This window comes from Lupinus angustifolius, chromosome LG10 (assembly GCF_001865875.1).
Source record: "Lupinus angustifolius cultivar Tanjil chromosome LG10, LupAngTanjil_v1.0, whole genome shotgun sequence".
Lineage (NCBI taxonomy): Eukaryota > Viridiplantae > Streptophyta > Magnoliopsida > Fabales > Fabaceae > Lupinus > Lupinus angustifolius.
Genome location: NC_032018.1, coordinates 1,783,437 through 1,803,872, shown reverse-complemented (window position 1 = coordinate 1,803,872; position 20,436 = coordinate 1,783,437). Strand labels below are relative to the sequence as shown.

Sequence of the window (20,436 nt, the reverse complement as noted above, 5' to 3'; positions counted from 1 at the left end):
TAGGTTGCAATGTAGTGTTAACTGGATTGTCTTTGCACCCTTTCTATCATTAAATCTCACTGTTTATATCGTTAGGTAGCATTTAGCAGAGATAAAAATGGGACAAAACAAACCATGAGATAAAAATTATTTAAGATTTTTTTTTTCTCATTATTTATTTTACTAACCTATTTGGTCCATTGGATTTAAGAAAATAAATGACTGAGATTGAGTGTAACTTAAGTTAGATATATACATATCCTGAATATGAACATATTACTATATATTAGTACAATTTTTATGACCTGAGTATATCTTATTTGTTTTTTTTACTCTTCGTTTGTTTTAATGGATGTGCAATAAGCCAATAACATTTATGTATCATGGTTGAAAGATTAGTGGAAGATGTATTGACAGTATTAAATTTTTTATAGACACTAAACTCATAATTAGCTACATTTTTTTTTTGAAATGTTCATAAAACTTGAAAATAAATTTTCAATATAGAAAAATAAGGTTCATATTTGGAAGATAATTAGACATGTGTCTTAAAACGAATAGATATGTGGAATGTGGTGTACCAAAAAGTTTTAAAAAGTAATAGATAAAGATATATTATGTATTTTAAATATTTTTTAATATTTAAAAAACTAATTAAACATACACACTTTAACGCACACACTACAAATGTACATTGTTTGATTTGCTAATTTTTAATTTTGAAGATGTTACATGAAAAATTATAAAGTTAGTGACATTATCTTTTAAAATTTGACAATTTAGAAAGATGTGATTTTTTTTGGGTACTATCAAAATAATGTGAACATTCCAAAAAGAATTAAGAGTTTAAAATATGTGCACTGATATTATAAGATTTTTTACATTATCAATACGTTATCTACCATTGATTTGTAATACTTTTATTGAAAGTCGATGATAGTTAATATATGAATGTGAGGATTTACTGACAGTGTAAAAACACTTACACTATCAGTATATACATATTAAATCAAAGAATTAAATGAAAAAAGTAAGATGGTAACCGTATTATGGAAATATTTTTTAGAAAGAAACAAAATAAAAATTTCTTAAAGTAGTTAGAAAAATAATACACAATCTTGAATAATTGGGAATTATAAATGCTTATTCAAAAAGTGAATTAATATAGAAAGTAATTAATTAGATTGTGTAATGATTATGCAACTTAATTAATAATAGCAATATTGAAAATAAAAATATTATCATGGAAAAGGAAATAAATATATAAACATAAAATATCGGCCATTACATTTGAGTTTTATATATTTATTGTAAAAATTACATTACTACTCTAACATGATTGTTATGGGATATTCTTACTATTCAAATAATGATTTAATAAGTATATATTGACAGTATAAATGTTTTTTATACCGTCAGCAAATTATTCATTATTGATATACTTATAGTATAAAAAAAATGTACACTATCATTACACCAATTTTAAATTCTTCAAATAGTGTATTGATGGACTTGACAATTATTTTGAAATAAGTAATAATATGATAATTATTTTATATTTTAATAAGCCCTTATTTTTTCAGTCTACTCCGATTAGGCTTAAGCCTGAAATAGATAAACCCAAATCCATTCAAGAAACTTGTCTTCTCAACTCTAATAAGCATTTAAAATGGGTTTTTAAGACCGAACTGCTTTAATATAAAATTTGATCATACTTATATGACTACATTCCACTATCTTACAATAATTATACATATATTAATATTTTGATAAGTATAATTACAAACATATGAAAGCTCAAATTTATTGGCCTTTATATATCTCTTTTTCATTAGAGAAAGAAAAAATAACACAATCCACCCTTTCATCTCAAACCAATTAGTTTCATATCTTATTGTTTTTGCTCATATTACACATTTTTCATAGGATTGGTTTAAGATAAGTAAACCTCTTAGAATATGTCAAAACATAAGATGTCAAATTGAACTCAACTCAACCAATGCTTATATCTATTCAGAAAGAAAGGACATTAAAACATTAAATAATAGTTGACTTCTTACTATTCAAAAAAAAAAAAAAAAACACTGATTTTTGTTCCAATTGGTGGGAGTTAAGATTTATGTGAATATTTCACCAGGTTGAGTTGAATATCATATATCTAATCAGAAAAAATATGTAAGAATTTTTTATATTGTTATTGTAAATTATTTATAATTCATATTCAATTATTATTAATGTTTTAATATAAGTAATACAAATGAATGGTATATAATGTATAAATTTTTATACTAGCAATATATAAATATTATTACACTCATGTTTGATAGATGAAGTGGTTATTGTAGTATGTTGGTTTAACTAGTGATTCTGATGAATTAAACTTCATATCAATTATAAGTTATATATATCTATGCTATTAATAAAGGCAAAACAAGTAATAACTACCTCATGGTATAATTTTTATATTCCAAACTTACTATTTTATATTTTTAATAACTATTATAAACTTCCGCATATTACTTTCATTTTTTATATTATTAATTTAAAATCATTAATTTTCCACACATTCTCTTATTTCTCTCTTCTATCTTTCTTCACCCGATAGGCACAAAATGAAAAGTTGACATAAGTTTTATATATCATATCAACTATCACATATTATCTTTTTAAATCTTCACTCTTTATTGAGTTTATATACTGCACTCTTATATTTAACTTGTTCTTCTTAAATAATATGATATGAAGATAATACATACTATATAAAAAAATATGAATGTGGGTGACCGGCACTCTATGCCGGTCAACACGCTAATTATAATAAATATAATACATTTATTAATATAAATATTATTATTTATAAAATATAACTCCATAACTGAATTGAATCAATGACTAACTTTATTATAAATTATAAACAAACTATCACATTCAAGGTTTAAATCCTACCGTGTCATTCTAAAAAATATTAACTTTTATACACAATTTTATTGTGATATGTATGAAATAATAGTATAATCGTTTTTAACCAATATATTACAGTTTTGACTAGTTTAATTATATAACAAATATAATTGTTATATCATGCAAATATAAAGACCATTCCATTGTTGAGTGATAGATATAATCCGCTTTTTATAACCATGAATAAAGTGTGTGATTGGTGTGCGGAATTCGTCTAATACCAACTAATCTCGTCTCATACTTACTAAATATACCCATTTTTATTCAAAGATGTTTTTTCCCGCTTTCTTTCATTCTTCTAATTTCTTGGATATCACCTATTACATTATCTTAAATCATATCATAAATCATTACAACATATATGATAACAATTAATATATTTTAAAAACTTAAGATATTTAGAATAATTCATATGAATATATAGGTTGATGAATAAAAAAATATGATATAGAAAAGTCTAAAAATGAATATTTAAGATTAACACTCCATTAGGGTTAACCAAAAGAGAATATGAAATAAAAATATTGAACATTTTTAAGAGTAATGATACATTCTACTATATCCGGATATCACAAGAAAATAATATATAACACTTATAAAACAAAGTTTGACACATGTTACTTATTTCTCTTACGATATTATATGATTTCGTTGATTTGTAAGAAGATTTAATAGAGAACATTTTTCTATTTTTAATCTAAACCACAAGAATCATCCACCAACCAATGAGTCAAAATCGAGTATAAATATGGAAGTGGGTGTAAACATGTATTCTATTCAGTGTCTCATCAACTTAACTAGCACTACGTAAGTTTGTCAAACTCCACCGCCACACACAACCACCATGTACGGAGGATTACCCAATTTTCGCCGCGGAGCTTCTAAGATCCACCGCCCTCATCAACATTCTCTCCGCTCTCAACTCGGTGGTTCCACCGCTCGCAATGTTGTCCAGAGAGAGGTGACGACGGCAGCGACGGTTCCTCCTTTGCCAGAGGAGAAATTCATCTTGTTCTCCATCGGAATGCCGCCACCATATTCCATGATCGTAAAGCTGACTCCTGATATGGTCGATGAAATCAAACGCTTGGAAGCCCAAGGTGGAAGGGCACGAGTGAAATTCGATTCTAACCCTTGCAATCCCGATGGAAATGTGAGTACCTCATTCCATTTTAGGACCTTAGGTTTGTTTTAGCGATTGGATTTTGTTTTGTATATTTATATTTTCTATTTGTTTTGCTATTCAATTGTGTATTGTTGTTGCTTATATTTTCGTGTTTGGAAGTGTTTTTTGCTTCTTGATTTTGATGATAGAATTGTGTTATCAAACTTCTGCCACCTTGCATGTGTTGTGAAATGAAATGCAGATGTCATGTGATTGATTTTTTTATTCAGTTGAAATGCGAGATTCTCACTAGGGTTCACGACCTTGGCTAGGTTTTGTGAAATGGTTTTGTTGGATTTTTTTATATCATAAACTTGTTTATCTAACTTTTGATTGATTTTTAATGACCCTTCATTTTGAGGGCTTGCATGTATCGTGAAATGAAATTATTGTGACTTTTCTATCGTTTTAATTACTCTTCAGATTTTATTTGAGTTTCTAGCGATGATGAAGAAGTATTTGCGATCCTTTAATTATTCTCGGTTTGTTTGATCTAAAGAAGCATTCATTTTGAGTAGCATTGTGGTCAACAACGATAGTTTTCGTAACTATATGTTTGTGATAGCATGTCGAATATCTGCAAGGTAGTTCTTAACGGGTTTCTTTGGAATCATAAAAAAAATGGAAATAATTTGTTTTGAATTGATTGCCATTTGGGGTTGGTTCACTTGGTCGACCTTCTGCTTATGTCAACAACATGACACACGTTCGAACACTATGGTTCCTGTTGGAGTCCCCTTGGAACAAGGATAGTCTCCCCTGTTCAAAACTTCCGTTCGATAATAAAAGAAATTACTTATTATGTTTGGACATGTGAGAAGAAGACCGATGTAAGCCCTGGTTAGAAGAGTTAATTAGAGGATAGCACAATAATGAGATGGAGAAAACCAAGAAAAGTCCAGGTAATGTCGTTAGAAAGGATTAAAACCTAAATAGCATATCAAAAGATCTGTTATTTTGTGGGACAAAGTAGTTATGATTCATTCATGTTATTTTTGTTTTGGTTGTTGTTGTTGTCCTCATGTTTGGATCTCATTGTAAATCAAGGTATCTTAATTTGTTTACAAATGAATTACCTCGGGGCAACTGTAAGGTTGTTTCTCTTGTGGCATTGGGATTATGGGTTAAAATCTTGGAAAAAGCCTCCTCGCTTGCGAGGATATGACTGCGTCTATCGATCCTACCCAAACCCTAATAGGTGCGAACCTCATACATTGGGTTGCTCTTTTATAATAAATTTAATACCCGACAAATGTTGCATGTTCACGAGCCACATAAGTACATTTCCCGTGATATGCACGTTATGTGTGATGCGAGTTTAGAAATGGTTTCTCAATTTTTCTTACAATGTTTCAGCCCCTCTCATTGTGTAACTATTAGTTTGGTATTTTTTTCAAGTGTTGGACTCTATGTCCTTGAATCAATATTTGTTAACTAGTTTTACTATTTTTGGGACAAGAAAAAAAACAAGTTTCTTATGGCAATGTAAACTTTTTTCACCCTTTGGTGTATTTGTTTCATTTATGTTTTCTGTTCATTTTGATTGTCTTTCCTATAAGGAGGATGGATCTCGTATTTTCCGCACTCTTTGTAATTATCTTGTATTCGTCTCAATATATTTCTTCTTTCATCAAAAATAATTTTGGGAACACATTAAAAAATGAACTGAATATGATTTTATATTAGCAATTAACTTTATTACCTTATTCGGGTTATATAAAAAGGGTAACTGAATTACAATATCTCAAATCAAATAATATATACGGCGGTAGAAGGCACTTCTCCAAGCTTGATCGATGCTCTCTAAGACAACCGCTTTCACTACTCGTTATCCCATCAGCCCCCTAACCGACTCTCTTGTTAGTTCTGCCGGCCGCAACACGCTCCAGGGAGAGGCGACGACGATGGTTTCTCTATCGTCATCAGAGACATTCCAACTAGTTTCTGGTGGCAATTCGGCATTCTCCATGATCATAAGACTGGCTCCTGGCATGGTGGAGGAAATAAAGCGCTTGGAGGCCCAAGGTGGGAGGACGCGAATGAAATTCGATTCCAGCCCTAATAATAGCGGAAACGTGAGTTTTCACTAGAATTCTTGACCGTGGCTTGTTGTAGTGAACTTGTGCTATTGGATTTTCAATATGTTTATAAGCTTTCTTGTTTTGTGATTTCAATTGGGTATTGCTGTAGTGTGTTAAACTTGTGATTAATTTCTTTAACGACACTGCTTCGGTGTTTGTCACGAAGTAAAGAAACCTAATTCTTGTGGCAATGTTTTCACACTTCTGTGTGTTCAGTTGGAGCATAATTCTTGCATCTTTAAAGTGATTCTGTTGGATGAGCAACTTCTATATGATTAGGTGACATGTTTGCCTTCTAATTGGATAAAGCCTAGTTGCTTTTAGAGGGGCTTCTCTAACTGATATATTGTGAGATTGGGTAGCTTTGTTTGATTGATGGTTCCTGTTCACTATGTTTGTTCCTTTTGTAACGATGGTCATCTTTTCTCCTCACTCTTTGTATTATCCTCTCTTCTTCTTAAGATATTTCTTCTTTTAACAACACGGATTTTTGGAACACATTAAAATGAATTGGAATTTGATTTTGTATTAGAACTTAACTAGTTAACTTTATCACCTGTACTTATTAGGTTGAATAATAAGGGTAGCAAAACCAAAATTGAAGTCGGATCTTCTCAAGTCCAACAAAAGCTGAGCAGATTTCTTTTTGTGCACAACTAAAAATGGCTAAATCTAATGAATTTTTATTTTAAAACTTTCATGTCAAAGGATTTGATTTATAAGTCAAGTCAATTCTGAAGTAATTGGTTCCAATTAAAAAAATTATGTAAGCATAAAAATAAAGTGATGTACCTTTCTAACCATAGGAAAGAATATGGTGATTTCACCTATGATGTTTGTATCTTCCAAGTAAAATTGATAATCAAATTGCTTCATGACAGTACTAGGTTAGCAATTTTTTGTCTTCATACATTGGTGGTTACTTGCAGCTCATGGTCATCAGACATCTTATTAGTATGATAGAATTTGATATGTGGCTATGAAGCATCTTTTGCCAATATGACATGCATCTGCTTGCCTTAATTTACTTCAATTACTTTGTATGAGTTATGATTATGTCATCTATTGGATCTTTTTGCCTAGTTTTATAGTTTTTTTCATGATATAATAAACTTGTATAATTATCGATATTATCAATGTTTTTTATTCAAAACTAAATTTCGCATGTGGCATGCTTTGTTTGTGTCAGTATGCTCTTTTTTTAAGCAATTCTAGTATCTGAAGTCTAAAAGGCCTTTCATTGTTCCAGATTATTGACGTTGGTGGAAAGCAATTCAGATTTACTTGGTCGCAGGAATTAGGCGATCTCTGTGATATATATGAAGAGCGTCAAAGTGGTGAAGATGGAAATGGTCTGCTCGTTGAATCTGGGAGTGCTTGGCGTAAGCTGAATGTATGTCGTACATTGGACGAATCTACTAAGAATCATGTTAAAATGCGGTCAGAAGAAGCTGAACGCAAGCATAAGTCACGACAGTAAGAAACTGTTGTCAATTATATACCTTGTTATAATACATGCTCCATATTATGCACTCATTCCCTTTGATAAAACTTGACATCAACTGGCTATCACCTTTCTCTCTATTCCATTGATAATTGGTTAGCAATTGCAATTGACATGTATTAATAAGAAAACACATAGGTAATATAGTAACTGATAACTGGTGAGACATTTCGTCAAAATATTACACTTTATGTATGTAATGAAAGTCAATTATTTGTCTGAGACAATAATAATTTTAAGCACACAATACAACTGGTGCTTACCTTTAATATCTAGGTGGTGAAGCGTACATGTTTTTTCTATTGTTGAAATTCATTTTCTTGCTTCCAGGAGATTTAATCACGTATTTTAGGTTATTTAATAGAAAGAACATGTATTAGATTACATGATTATAGGTTGGTGTGTTTAATATGAAATGAAACAAGGCATTGATGATGTAATGCTTAGCCATTTCGCTCATCACAAAATTTCTTGGATCGGAATATACTCTGTTTCTATCATTGAAGTCTTTTATTTACTTATCTATATCTTTCAAAACTAAATATGTTGATCAGATTTTATGGAACTCAGTGATCTTACTTTTATTTCACTTTTGCCTTATTGATAGCATTTACCACATTTATTGGTAGTTTATTATGCATGGATATCATGCACCTTTGCTTCATGCCCCACTGACCATTTTTAATGTTTTGTACAACAGAGCCATTGTCTTGGAGCCTGGGAATCCATCTATGAAGGCATTAGCTGCTGCAGAGGGTAGTATTTCTTTTGCTGTTCTTACTTTATGCCTCCTTTCCTTAGTTTTTTCTTCTTTTCTTTTTAGTTAAGTAGATAGATCATTGAAACAACCTCATGGATATTCATCAAAGTTTTACATTGGCTGTCGACTGCCTTACATAACCTTAACCTTTTACTTTGGTTATCTCCTGTCACAGATGTTCCTAGTCTATGCTGCTAATTTTCCTCTGTATCCAATCAGTTGTAAAAAAAACCACTGAGACACATTTCTCTTCACCTATTGGTTTTTGCAAGCACAGCATAATCTCAAGCCTCTTTTCTGTTGTCATGAGATAAAAAAAATACTTTTCCCTTTCTGATACTGGCACTGGCCATTATTATTTTCTTATAACCACACCATTATGCTCTCTCAAAGTCGTGTACTTCTATTGTACTTAATTTATTAATATTTACATATTTAACTATATGATTGAAAAGGTTTATACTTCCATTGTGTACAGTTGCTCCACGGAAGAATTACAATAAAAAGAAAGAGGTTGTGCCACCTAAGAGAAGTAGAGTAGAATCTCTTCAAGGTGATTAAACTTGATCTTCATATTCTAGCAAAAGAACATATTTCTGACACAATTATCTTATGATGGCATCAATTAGAAGTTTGAAACCTTTTGTTTAAGATTTTGATAGCTCATTGACTGTGTCTTTAATATCTGGAATATGTTATAGTTGGAGGGCCCCCAAAATCTGCCTACAAACCTGGTTTGTCTTCAACAACTCCTACCATGAGCACTGGCAAGCAATTTTCTTCTCTTTCATCTCCACCGGATCAAACTGCTGCTTCACCCTCCCCACTGGGAGATGTAAACATCTCTAAGGACATTGGTGATGTTAGGCCATCACAAAAGATATGCAAGCAAGATACTAATATTGGCTCTGAGAAAGAATTCCTTACTAGGGCAAACAATGCAACAAGGAACACGCGAGAAAACAAAAGAAAAAATATAGTTGAACCAATAGACTTACAGAGCATATTGATTTCGCTTCTCATGAATAAACCTGATGGAATGACTTTAAAGGTGATGTCTAAAATATAAGAGTTCTACTTATGCTTGTTTTTAGTTTCTTGAGCTTTTTATTTACCTATTTTTATGCTAATTGCTTTCCCCGTTTTATTGTAGGCATTGGAGAACGCTGTTAAAGGCATAGTTTCGAGTCCAAAAAAGAAAATTAAGCCTATAATGAGACACGTGAGTGGTGCCTAGCCTTGCGGAGAGGTGTCTTAATTATAGTAGAATAAAAGGAAGTAACTAATATGCGTACTACTATTGTCTTTCACATATGGACTAATAAAAATAATAAACTAATATCAACATTTGAAATATTCACATTTCTGATCTGATTTTTCATTTAATCTTGAACATAGATTGCAAATTACAAGTCTCCCGGAAGGTATATTTTGCTGCCAGAAGTTGGTTTGGAAAGCTTCAGGAAACCTCTGACTGAAAGTGGAAGGTATCTGTTATTTTCATATGAAAGTATGATTGGATAGTTCAGAGTACTACTGCAAGCTTCTCGTTTTTACTTTTGTATTTGCTAGTGGCTTCTTTCTTTCTGGCAAGTGTTTTTTCTTGTGGAAAAGGTTTAGGATTAAACTTCTGTTCGCTTTTCGGTGCAATTTCAATATGTCTTGAACTTCTTTGAATATATTTTTGTCAATATGACAGTAAGTTGTAATATTTATTTTATGCTACCTCTCCTTAAACTATAATATGATTTCCCCTTCTAATCATTTTAAGTTGTACTATCGTATTTTTGCAGTTATCCTGGTGCCAATCATCCCCAACAATCTGCTCATGAAGAATTTCATGATGAAACACCAGCTCCCCAGGGAAGCTCTAAAGAGAACAATACCGATGATGTTCCGGAGGAACTGGAGCAATTAAAGTCCAAAGTGGCAGAATTAACAAAGACATTGGAAGACTTCAGTGTCCAACATGGCTCACCTGATATCTTAGGTGAAAAGAAACATTATACCCTTAGTGAAGGGCAAGAAGGTGGCTCTAGTGGTCGTGGAAGTGGTAGTGACATGGAAAGTGATAGCAGCGGTAATGGAAGTGGTGGTAGAAGCCATATTAGGATCAGAAGTTGTCCTGCTGGAAGAGGGAGTGGGAGCAAGAGTGACAATGAAAATGATGCATCTGCCAAGAGAAAGGAGTGTCCGGATGAGGATGCAGAAATCATGACTAGTTATGATAAAAATTGTGACTACAAAACAAAAGCCTCTGATAAAAGTGTGTCTCCACTCATCCCAGTAAACTCTGCAGATGGAAGATTGTTGCAGTATCGGGCTCATGATAAGCAGGTTCGTGATGAACATGATGCATTTGAGACTGAAAAAACCCTTTCCGAGGAACAGGAAGCTGAAATGGCATTAACTACTGCTGACATTCTTAAGGATAGTTCTGGGCACAAACATTCTGCTTGGAACACTAATGAGAGAGACGAATTTATACAGAGCTCTAAAGCAGAATACATCAGTCAAGCACGAGGTTCTCCTGGTACAGATGTGCAGATGTTCGAAGCTACTCACACTTCCTCTCCTATCGGATTTACTGAAGGCACTTCTAAGAATATCAGTAAAGAAGCAGTTAATAGAGCTGATAAAATTGGAAGTTCCAATGTTGGTTTGCAGACGGGATACAACCAAACATTTCTAGGAAGATCTGCTACAGATTTGACACAAATTGGTCAAAGGTCATCTGATCTAACATTTTTTGGGAAGTCATCTTCCATCTCAATGGAAACATCTAATAAACAAGGTGAAAGCTCAGGGCACATAAGAAAACACCCACAAAAGGGCTTCCGTGCACGTGAAGGTTCTTCAATGCTGAATGATAAATCTGACAAAGTTTCACAAAATGAAGATATTTGTGTGACTAGCGAAAATGTTTCCGGGAAAGCCATAGACGATAATAATGGAAGTAAACAGTCACTGTTGATGGACTCTCATTGTGTAAATCATGCTGAGACAGTCAGTTTTTTTGACAACTTGGAAAGTGAAAATAAAAAGATCGCTGATGTTATCTTTAAAGAATCAACAAGGTCTCATTCTTCAACTATGCACTCTCATCCACAACATCGGAAAACAAATAATGTGGAAATTGGGTCCCAAAATTTCTTGGCAGAAACGAGTGGTGGACCTATAAGCAATGAATTTGGGGTGACCCAAGCCATTGACTTTAAAGGTCGCAGTGTTAACAACAATGCAACTGGGAATGCATTTATGCCTAATTCATCAGAGGAGGAGGCTGGACTGGCTAGTAGAGAAGGTTTAGAGTTTGCTGATAAAAATAATAGGGACCAGGATTGGAGAGAATATTTTTTGGATGAAAATAGTTCGTACTTAAAGTACGAAAAGGCTGAGGCTCAATTGAAGGGAACTATAACAAGTTTCTCCCAGTAAGCAGTCATCCTGTTTTTTATTCTCGAATATTATTCATTCTTTTATTATTATTAGTAGTGTTGCTGTGTCGGATTCTTTTAACTACTTTTTTGTTGGCATTTGATACATTTTTTATCTCATTGCTAGGTATGAAGAATATGTGCAGGAATTTCGTGAAAAGTATGCTAGTTACATGTTCTTGAACAAGGCTTGTCGGTCTTACAAGTAAGCAGGTTTACAATTCAGGGTGTCATTGCTTTTCTGTTAAATATTGATTAGATAACATGTTCGATATTCTGTGTAGGATTTTGCTCATAATTTGTATATATTTAGTGATGTGTTTCAGGCACTATGTGATGCTGCAGAAGCTGCTAAAGATGATGTAGACAAATATTATAACATTAGAGAAAAGATAATGGAATCCTATCAAACTTATGGAACGGTATGTTCTGTTTGGATAAATCATATTTTTTTCCTTCATATTCTTAAAAAATAAAAGTTTCCCAGTTTTTTTATTGTACTTTAGCCCATTTTACTAATCTAATGTGTAGCTTTCTGTCTTGGCTGATTAACTGTAAAATAGTTGTATTACATATCTAAATCATGCACGAGTGTGATGGTATAAAATCATTCAAAATTGCTGTGAGATGTGTATCTTTATTATTGAATGTCATGTTTCCTTTTCCAATTTTTTAAGTAGTTCCCCATAATTTTGAATTTATCTTCTCTAACGAATTGTAGTTCAAGCCGACTCATTAAGCTTTGGTTGTTGTTGTAATTAATGTTTGGTTGTCGATGTAACTAATCGTGGATGGTATTGTAACTAAATATGTGGGTGTGACGTGAATTGCAGAAACACAAGAGACAGAAGAAAATCTATATTATACTTCACCAAGAACTGGATGTAATTACTCAAATCTTGAACTTTTATTTTATATCTTTTGAAATAGTTATGTTAAATATATTAACCATGTCTTTGGTTTCAATTTAAGTTTTCATAGCTGTTACATAATTCATTGCATCTCTCTGTATCATTATCACGCTCCTTTTTCCTCTCTTCTGCAGTCAATAAAGCAAAGGATAGCAGAATTTGTTGAAGCACAGAATTGAGTAAGAAAACCTTCCTTTACATGATGAAACTGAAGCCTCTTCACCAAGCTTGGAATGTTTTAGGGGTCATAGATGAATTACAATTCTCTTTAGATCATAAACTTGTCCTTCATTTTAGTTTTTAAATTGCCTAAAGTTATAGTTTTAGATGATCTGGAATTTGTATTTAATGTGGCCAACATTTTGGACCGTTTCTGAATAAATTGGAGAAACATGGTAATAAGCCGTTGCAATGTTTGGACCCATTAACCAATAAACTAACAATAAGAAAGCATTGAGCTTGCATTTAGCTTCTGTTTTCAATAGCTAATCTTATTTTGGATGTGTAATTTGTATTCAAAACATCTTATAATTAAAAGCTTTGTAAGACAGCTTATCGAAAGAAGAGATTACTTTTGCTTGGTCTAGCTTGGAAATTAGTTGGGTTTTCCGCTATGTAGAGGTTACTAGGAAATTGGGGGATCTGAGAGATTTACAAATAATTAGTTACACATAATAATTCAATAATACTCATACTTGTATTCATTGAATTCATACTTGATGCATTTCATCCATTCTGATATTATTTGTTAGAAAATTGGGGAACTAAATATGATATTCACAAATAATAGGCTAACAACATACAATAATCCACTTAGTAGATATGAGATGATATATAAACTAAAACCTTAAAATATTATATGCGTATGGAGTGTTTAAGTTATTCAATCTTAATTAATATTCAATAAATTCACACTCGACTCAGACAAAAGTTATGATCATTGTAATTATGTTATTGTTAGTGTAATACAAATTGGGCATCATATTCATTATAATGTGAATTACCACTTTGTTCGAATTATGTTTGGACAGATACTAAGTAGTTTAAATTAGGTTATATTCTTTAAATCCTTATACGTGTGACGCCATATTTTCAATCCAAAACAAATAGAGTTTCAAGCCTTTCAAGTTGAAGTTTTAATTTTTAATTTAACCACAGTTTTAGGCCGATCAATTAAAAACATGATAATTTAGCAGAATCTAACATTTTTTAAACTAAAAGTTTATGGAGGTTTAGTGGCATAACAAAAGTTTATGGAGGTTTAGTGGCATAACAAAAGTTGATAGAGAGTGACAAGTGATGAAAACTACCCCCTCTATTAACATTTCCAATCCTAACCAAAAAAAAAAAACACTTTACAAGATTACATGATTATACTTTCATCCTTTTTCAAACAATGAAATAATTAAATAATTTATTTTATCCAAATTTTCAAGAACATAACATGAGCATTTTAGTAAAATAGCAATAAAATGAAGCCAATCTTCAGAAACTAAAGAGCTCAAATGTCTCTATGTATGTGTTGGCAGAAACATAGCATGATAGCAAAAAGTACATGTCCGTGTTTGTTGTTCTCTCTCTCTCTCTCTCTCTCTCTCTCTCTCTCTCTCTCCTAGGTCTTGTAATGGGTACTAGGGAAATTGATGCAAGAGAAGGTGCATTGGTCTGGGTCCGGCGAAGAAACGGTTCATGGTGGCCGGGTCGAATAATGGGTATGCATGAAGTTTCTGATACTTGCTCTGTTTCTCCAAGATCCGGTACTCCTGTTAAGCTCTTAGGCCATCACCATTCTACAGTGTTAGTCCTTTTTCACTTCTTTCTTTTTCACTCTTTTCTATCACTTCTTTATGGGAAGGGAAATGTATAAAGATTTCATCTTGCATTAGTTCTGATTTTGCCAAAAAAAAATCACTTCTTTTCATTCAGGGATTGGTATAATCTTGAAAAATCAAAGCGGGTTAAAGGTTTTCGGTGTGGAGAATATGATGAGTGGATTGAAAAGGCAAAAATCTCTGCTGCCAATTTGAGCAAGAAGGCATTGAAGTATGCTCGCAGGGAAGATGCTATACTTCATGCTCTTCAGCTTGAATCAAAAGCTGCGTCTCACACTGAATTGAGCGATTCGCACGAGGATTCTAATTCAGCTCCGAAGTTGCCTCGGTTTGGTTTATTATCTTATGAAGAGCCAAGTCAAAATGGTTCTTCTAAGGTGCATTCTATGCAGACAAGGAGAAGAAGAACACCTAATGATTCAGAAGATGATGGAACCGAAGGAACGAAGAGGATGCGAGGGCTAGAGGACTTGGGAATTGGTGTGGTGTCGAATAGAAAGGTTCAGGGTGCAGCAGGTACTCCTGAAATTGTTCGTCAAGATAGTGTTTCACTCAATATTTCAAACACGGGGAAATGTTTGGCAAATGGAACTTATGTTAGTGGTGGTAAGGGCCATTCTTTAAAACTGAAAAGAAAGAGATCACAAGTTGCAAATATTCATGAAACCTTAAGAAGGAAAAATCGCCGCCGCCAGTTGACGAAGGTTTTGGAGGGCACAGTGGCCATGGTGTCAGTTCCAATAATTTGTGATCAGCTTCCCAGTTCAAGAAGTTCTCCACTATGTGGAATGACTGATAACAAGGCTGCACAATTTGATTCCAATGAGTCGAAGAGAAGTGATTCCTCAGCAATTCATAATTCTGATAATACTTTGGCTGCTTGTGAGAATGGAACTTCGGTAAATATTGACGATAGTGGTTGTGAAGCTTCTAAAAACAGTTATGTAGCAAAGGAAAATGAGGCTTCTGGCTTATCGAGGCTAGTTGGGAATGTTTCTTCTGACAAATTAGTTGATGTGTCATTTGTCGGAGTTATAGAAGAAGAGAAACATAATGCAGGTATTTGAATTCTGGAGTGTCTTCTGTGTGTGATGTGCAGTGTTTATGATTGCTATATTGGGTTTTCATAATTATTTCTTTCTTGTGTCCCAATGCTATGCAATGCAAAGTTTAAAGTTGCTTTGTTGATATGGTGGTTAATTGAATATGTGAATGTGTTCTGTTCATGAGGTTTTTGTGCCAATATTACTTGTATAGCATTCATTCTCAATTAATTTTTCTCTCTCTATAAAACCATCTTCCTACTTTTCAAGCAATAGAACATAGTTCAGTCATACTTCTTCTCTGCTTCTATTTCACCTTAGCCATACTACTTATGCTAATTAATTTCGTTATGTTGGGTTTCGAACCCACACCTGTTTCTTGTTCAGCTGGAAAGTCTCATGTTGATGGATTGGAGCAACAATCTTTTCATGTCGGTCAATCTGAAGCTCTGTCATCGGGAATCAAGGATCAGAATACTGGTTGTACAAGTTCAGTTGCTGGTCATAATATGATTGTCCATTCAACAGAGGGAGGTAGTTCAAAGTGGCAGTCAAAAGGAAAGAGGAATTCAAGGCTTACAAGTAAAAATAATAAAGTAAGTTGGAGAAAACATTTGGACATGAATGGTCACTCTCATGCTTATTTAGCAGCTACCAAGAACTCCGATGGATTCTCTCAAGGCGCTAGTGAGAAAGTTGATCAAAATATCTTAGGTGCTCCCAATGCTTCATACAATTGTACCTCTCAAGCTGGGTGCAAACCACTTGTTGAAGGCCGACTAGATGGATTTCGGGAGTTGAGAAAACATATTAAGGGAACAACAGAGGTAAAGCTTATGTCTGATAGATCTCTCACACCTCAGATATCACTACCTTGTCGCCAGTCTCATTTTATAGTTAACTCCAACCATCAAACTATAGATTCTCCTGGAAGAAATCATTGTGCTGATGCTTCTTTATGTGATGTGAAACTAGAAGTTAAATCCAGCTACCGGCCACAACATGTCCCTTTGGTTTCTCTTGTGAGTAAAGTGAACGGCAAAGCTTTTATTGGACACCCTCTAACAGTTGAGGTTTTGGACGATGGCCATTATGATAAAGTGTTGGGTGGCATTGGATGTGGCTTGGAAGGTGGTGACACTCATTGCATGGCCAAGCCAAACTCAGTAATCGGAAGAATACCTTCCAAAAATTTGCCACATTGTTCAACTAAAAAATCTTCCAAGCCGAAGAAATCTTGTCTGTTGAGTAAAAAGATTCGCAGATTGTCCTCACTGACCGGGCACAGGCAATCAAAAGAGGTGAGAAAATCAGTGGCAGATAAGCTCAAGGGTCCTGTCATAACTTGTATTCCCCTTAGAGTTGTATACAGTAGGATAATTGAAGCAGTAAGTGGTCAGACGTGGCCAACACGCCGGGTGTTACGAGCATCCAACACTTGAGTTGAGTCTTCGGGTATTGGGAAGAAGTTGCAGACAATTTTTTCTTTGGTAATTTTGAGCGATATTCTTAGTTTTGCAGGCTATAATATCTGTTTTATCTACAAGAGTAATTTGTAACACCAGATATTCTGCAATGAAGGTGGAATATTGTGTACAATCTGAAAACATTTTCCATGTAGAATTGGTAGAAGTTAAACCATCCAAGTCTCTTGGCTGTGTAAATAATGTAGCATTTAGCTGAGTTGTAAAGATGATATGTTATTACTTTATTAGGTCCTGGTGAATTGATATTATTTGGTTCTCAAATAGTGATGACATTAGGTTCATAAAAACTTGTCTTCATATTGTACCAGGATGTTTACTCTCTACTCTCCAAAACCAAGGTTCCATGTTTTGGTCACTGCTGTTATTGGGTTCTCTTATTTTTCTTCCATGTTCACAATTTGTATATGATTTGTTTCGTTTCATGTGAGGAAGTAGTAGGAAGAAGAAGACAAAAGAGAGGGAGAATATGAAGAAGAATAACTCTTTCTTGGTAGATGCAGTCAAAGTGTGTAGTTCAGCAGAGATTGCTTATCAATGAGGTTCGTAGGCATAAACCATAACTAAGTTTCACGGTAGTAGTTAAGGAGAGACTGCATTAGAATTTAGTCCCACATTGTTAAATAAAGATAATACAAAAGTCCTTATAAAGTGTTAAGAAAGCGGTAATGTTCAATTGGGATTAGGAGGCGATGTGATTGGGTCCATATGGACTCAGGAAAGTCCCCGGGCCTTATCTGCAGCGATGCAGCCTTGGTAACAAGGAACTTGTTGCAATAATTCTACCATAATGGGCTGAGACAAGTGTGGAGCCTAGAATCTAGCACAAGACGTTGGCCAATTTCACAGCTCATTCACATGGTCCATGTGACTAACTGAACGGGGCTTATGCCCTCCTCATCCACCCCTTTTTTAATTTATTAATTATATTTTATTAAGATAGAAGAATAAATTAAATTAGGATAATAACAAATAATAAAGTTGACACATGTATGTATTCTCTTATTCACATGTATTATTACAATATTAATGTCGATTCCAAACCCGTCACATATATCTATCTCATCTCAGATATTATTACCAAATTAAAGGAAATAAAAAACGGCTATATTAACACTGATTATTCTCTCGATCAAACGAGTAGAAATTTCCCTTTTGTTTACAATTCCTAGAACAGTATTGAAGGACATACAATCCAATAAGAAGTGATATAATAGCATTGAATAAAATAAATGTTTTATTTAATTACAGAAGGAAAAAACACTGATTTGAAAAAAAACGAAATAAAGGAAATTTTTTTACCAAGTTTTCTGGTTTGGGCCGTGGATAGATAAAGTAGTGCGCAATCCACGTAAGTTTCAGATTGTCGAATATAAATACAAACTCAATTCCCCTTTTCTTTCTTATTTTCTCAAATTCCCAATTTTTGATCGAGTTTCAGATCTAACCAAAAAAACCCTAACATTTTCTCATCAACAATCATCATGGGAAACACAGAGAAGCTATTGAATCAGATCATGGAACTGAAATTCACCTCAAAATCGCTTCAGCGACAATCCCGAAAATGCGAGAAAGACGAGAAATCAGAGAAACTTAAGGTGAAGAAAGCGATCGAAAAAGGCAACATGGATGGTGCTCGCATCTACGCCGAGAACGCAATCCGCAAGCGCACGGAGCAGATGAACTACCTCCGTCTCGCATCCCGTCTCGACGCCGTCGTCGCCCGCCTCGACACTCAGGCGAAGATGTCCACGATCAGCAAGTCAATGTCTAACATCGTGAAATCCCTAGAATCATCTCTCTCCACCGGGAATCTCCAGAAGATGTCTGAAACCATGGATTCGTTCGAGAAACAGTTCGTTGACATGGAAGTTCAAGCTGGATTCATGGAATCTGCCATGGCAGGTTCCACCTCGCTTTCAACTCCTGAGGTTGAGGTGAACAGTCTTATGCAACAGGTGGCTGATGATTACGGCCTCGAGGTTTCGGTCGGTCTTCCTCAGGCTGCTGCTCATGCCGTGCCTACCAAGGAGGCTGATGCTGATAAGGTTGATGAGGATGACTTGTCCAGGCGCCTTGCCGAGCTTAAGGCCAGAGGTTAAATCAGTCATTCACAAATAGATGAAATGTGTTTCTGAATGCACTGCTATTATATAATTATACTCGCTAACAGTTGGTGACTATGGTGATTAATCGCGAGTTATTTGTGTATATTGAACTCAATTTGTATTGCACTATCATATTACTATGTTGCTTTGGTTTAGGTGTTTCAATGCTCGTTTTGTTGAATTTGCTTGTTTCTTATGCTAGTAGTGCTGTCTGTGACAGTGTGTCTTTGAGGATGGATCATAGAATGCTTAAATTTGGTTCTTGAATATATTTTTCAATGACTTGTTTATCGAAGAATTTGGGGTTGGTTATTAGAGGTCATATAATTTTTTTGGCACATGAGGGAAGATTGTTGGTGAGCATCGGCTCGACAGGGACTTGGAGGTCATGAGTTTAAATCATGGAAAACCTATCTGAGAGAGGATAGCAATTCATTTGAATTTGGTTGGTAGAGTCTGGAACAAAAGTGTCTGTAGAAGACTAAGTAGTTGGTCATTTTTCAGGTGAATTCTTGCGATGTTTTTTTAGGGTCTTTCTAGACAGTTCCTTGAGGAATCTTTTGATAGAAGGTTCATAGTCACATGATTCTCTCGTTTACCCCACGTACTGTGTATGGAATTCACCGCACTGTGTTCCACGTATCAGGTATGTCATAAAGGTCTCATAAAATTAATGTAAAATGTAAAGAACCATGTACCTTATACCATTACCCTACTCATACCGTGTACTAGGTAAGTATGAGAAGGTCTTTTTATTGAGAAATACATTTTTTTTAAATTTTCAATATATTGAGTACACAAGTTTCCAATTCAAACTTTGTATGCATGGTTCTTTAAGTGAACTGGTTAGTATTTGCCTATTTGTTAATGGAATGGTTCTCAATGAATTAATGGGTGGTCATTAGAGGTCAAATTAGTTTATTGGTGGCAAATGGGAAAGATGACAATTCCTTTGAATTTGGTAGAGCCTGGAGGAATAGACTCTATGGAAGACTGAGTTAGTTATTTTGCAGGCAGTTTTTGGCACGGACTAGTCCCGTGTAATATTGATGAAAAACTCAATTTTAATAATAGAGTTGAGAACAAATACAAAGTAGAGGGTTTATTAGTGAGAACTGGGACAAGGTTGTTTTTGAAAATTTTGTAGATAATGTTGATGCGCTTGAGCTCT

The 20,436-nt window shown here is 33.9% G+C and overlaps 3 protein-coding genes across 8 annotated transcripts; all 3 read left to right on the top strand.

Annotated features, from left to right (window-relative positions):
* On the top strand, positions 3,705-13,376 carry LOC109358242. 3 transcript variants are annotated; one of them, XM_019602359.1, is made up of 14 exons: positions 3,705-4,093; positions 7,436-7,662; positions 8,391-8,446; positions 8,929-9,003; positions 9,152-9,501; positions 9,604-9,672; positions 9,849-9,937; positions 10,244-11,025; positions 11,362-11,884; positions 12,015-12,092; positions 12,201-12,309; positions 12,721-12,771; positions 12,933-13,033; positions 13,257-13,376. In XM_019602359.1, exons 1-13 carry the CDS (start codon positions 3,785-3,787, stop codon positions 12,975-12,977), a joined length of 2,763 nt encoding a protein of 920 aa, XP_019457904.1. In that variant the 5' UTR covers positions 3,705-3,784; the 3' UTR covers positions 12,978-13,033; positions 13,257-13,376. The 3 variants fall into 3 exon arrangements, with proteins under 3 accessions (XP_019457904.1, XP_019457902.1, XP_019457903.1); XM_019602357.1 differs by having other exon boundaries at positions 10,244-11,884; XM_019602358.1 differs by lacking the exon at positions 3,705-4,093 and adding an exon at positions 5,755-6,180 and having other exon boundaries at positions 10,244-11,884.
* On the top strand, positions 14,350-17,465 carry LOC109358243 (uncharacterized protein At1g51745-like). 4 transcript variants are annotated; one of them, XM_019602361.1, is made up of 4 exons: positions 14,353-14,595; positions 14,725-15,689; positions 16,061-16,354; positions 16,388-17,464. In XM_019602361.1, the coding sequence occupies exons 1-4, from the start codon at positions 14,354-14,356 to the stop codon at positions 17,113-17,115; spliced, it is 2,229 nt and encodes a 742-aa protein (XP_019457906.1). In that variant the 5' UTR covers position 14,353; the 3' UTR covers positions 17,116-17,464. The 4 variants fall into 4 exon arrangements, with proteins under 4 accessions (XP_019457908.1, XP_019457906.1, XP_019457907.1 ...); XM_019602362.1 differs by having other exon boundaries at positions 14,354-14,595; positions 16,061-16,302; positions 16,339-17,464; XM_019602363.1 differs by having other exon boundaries at positions 14,350-14,595; positions 15,995-17,465.
* On the top strand, positions 18,549-19,448 carry LOC109358248 (ESCRT-related protein CHMP1B). The gene has a single exon (XM_019602373.1). It carries the CDS (start codon positions 18,642-18,644, stop codon positions 19,257-19,259), a length of 618 nt encoding a protein of 205 aa, XP_019457918.1. The 5' UTR covers positions 18,549-18,641; the 3' UTR covers positions 19,260-19,448.

Bases quoted from the DNA above. Each gene is read 5' to 3' on its own strand.
- LOC109358242 (XM_019602357.1), top strand. From the start codon at position 3,785: ATGTACGGAGGATTACCCAATTTTCGCCGCGGAGCTTCTAAGATCCAC. The intron at 8,447-8,928 runs GTAGTATTTCTT...CATTGTGTACAG, and splicing joins GGCATTAGCTGCTGCAGAGG to TTGCTCCACGGAAGAATTAC. The intron at 9,502-9,603 runs GTGATGTCTAAA...GTTTTATTGTAG, and splicing joins CTGATGGAATGACTTTAAAG to GCATTGGAGAACGCTGTTAA.
- LOC109358243 (XM_019602363.1), top strand. From the start codon at position 14,354: ATGTCCGTGTTTGTTGTTCTCTCTCTCTCTCTCTCTCTCTCTCTCTCT. The intron at 14,596-14,724 runs GTTAGTCCTTTT...CTTTTCATTCAG, and splicing joins GGCCATCACCATTCTACAGT to GGATTGGTATAATCTTGAAA. The intron at 15,690-15,994 runs GTATTTGAATTC...ATTTCACCTTAG, and splicing joins AGAAGAGAAACATAATGCAG to CCATACTACTTATGCTAATT.
- LOC109358248 (XM_019602373.1), top strand. From the start codon at position 18,642: ATGGGAAACACAGAGAAGCTATTGAATCAGATCATGGAACTGAAATTC.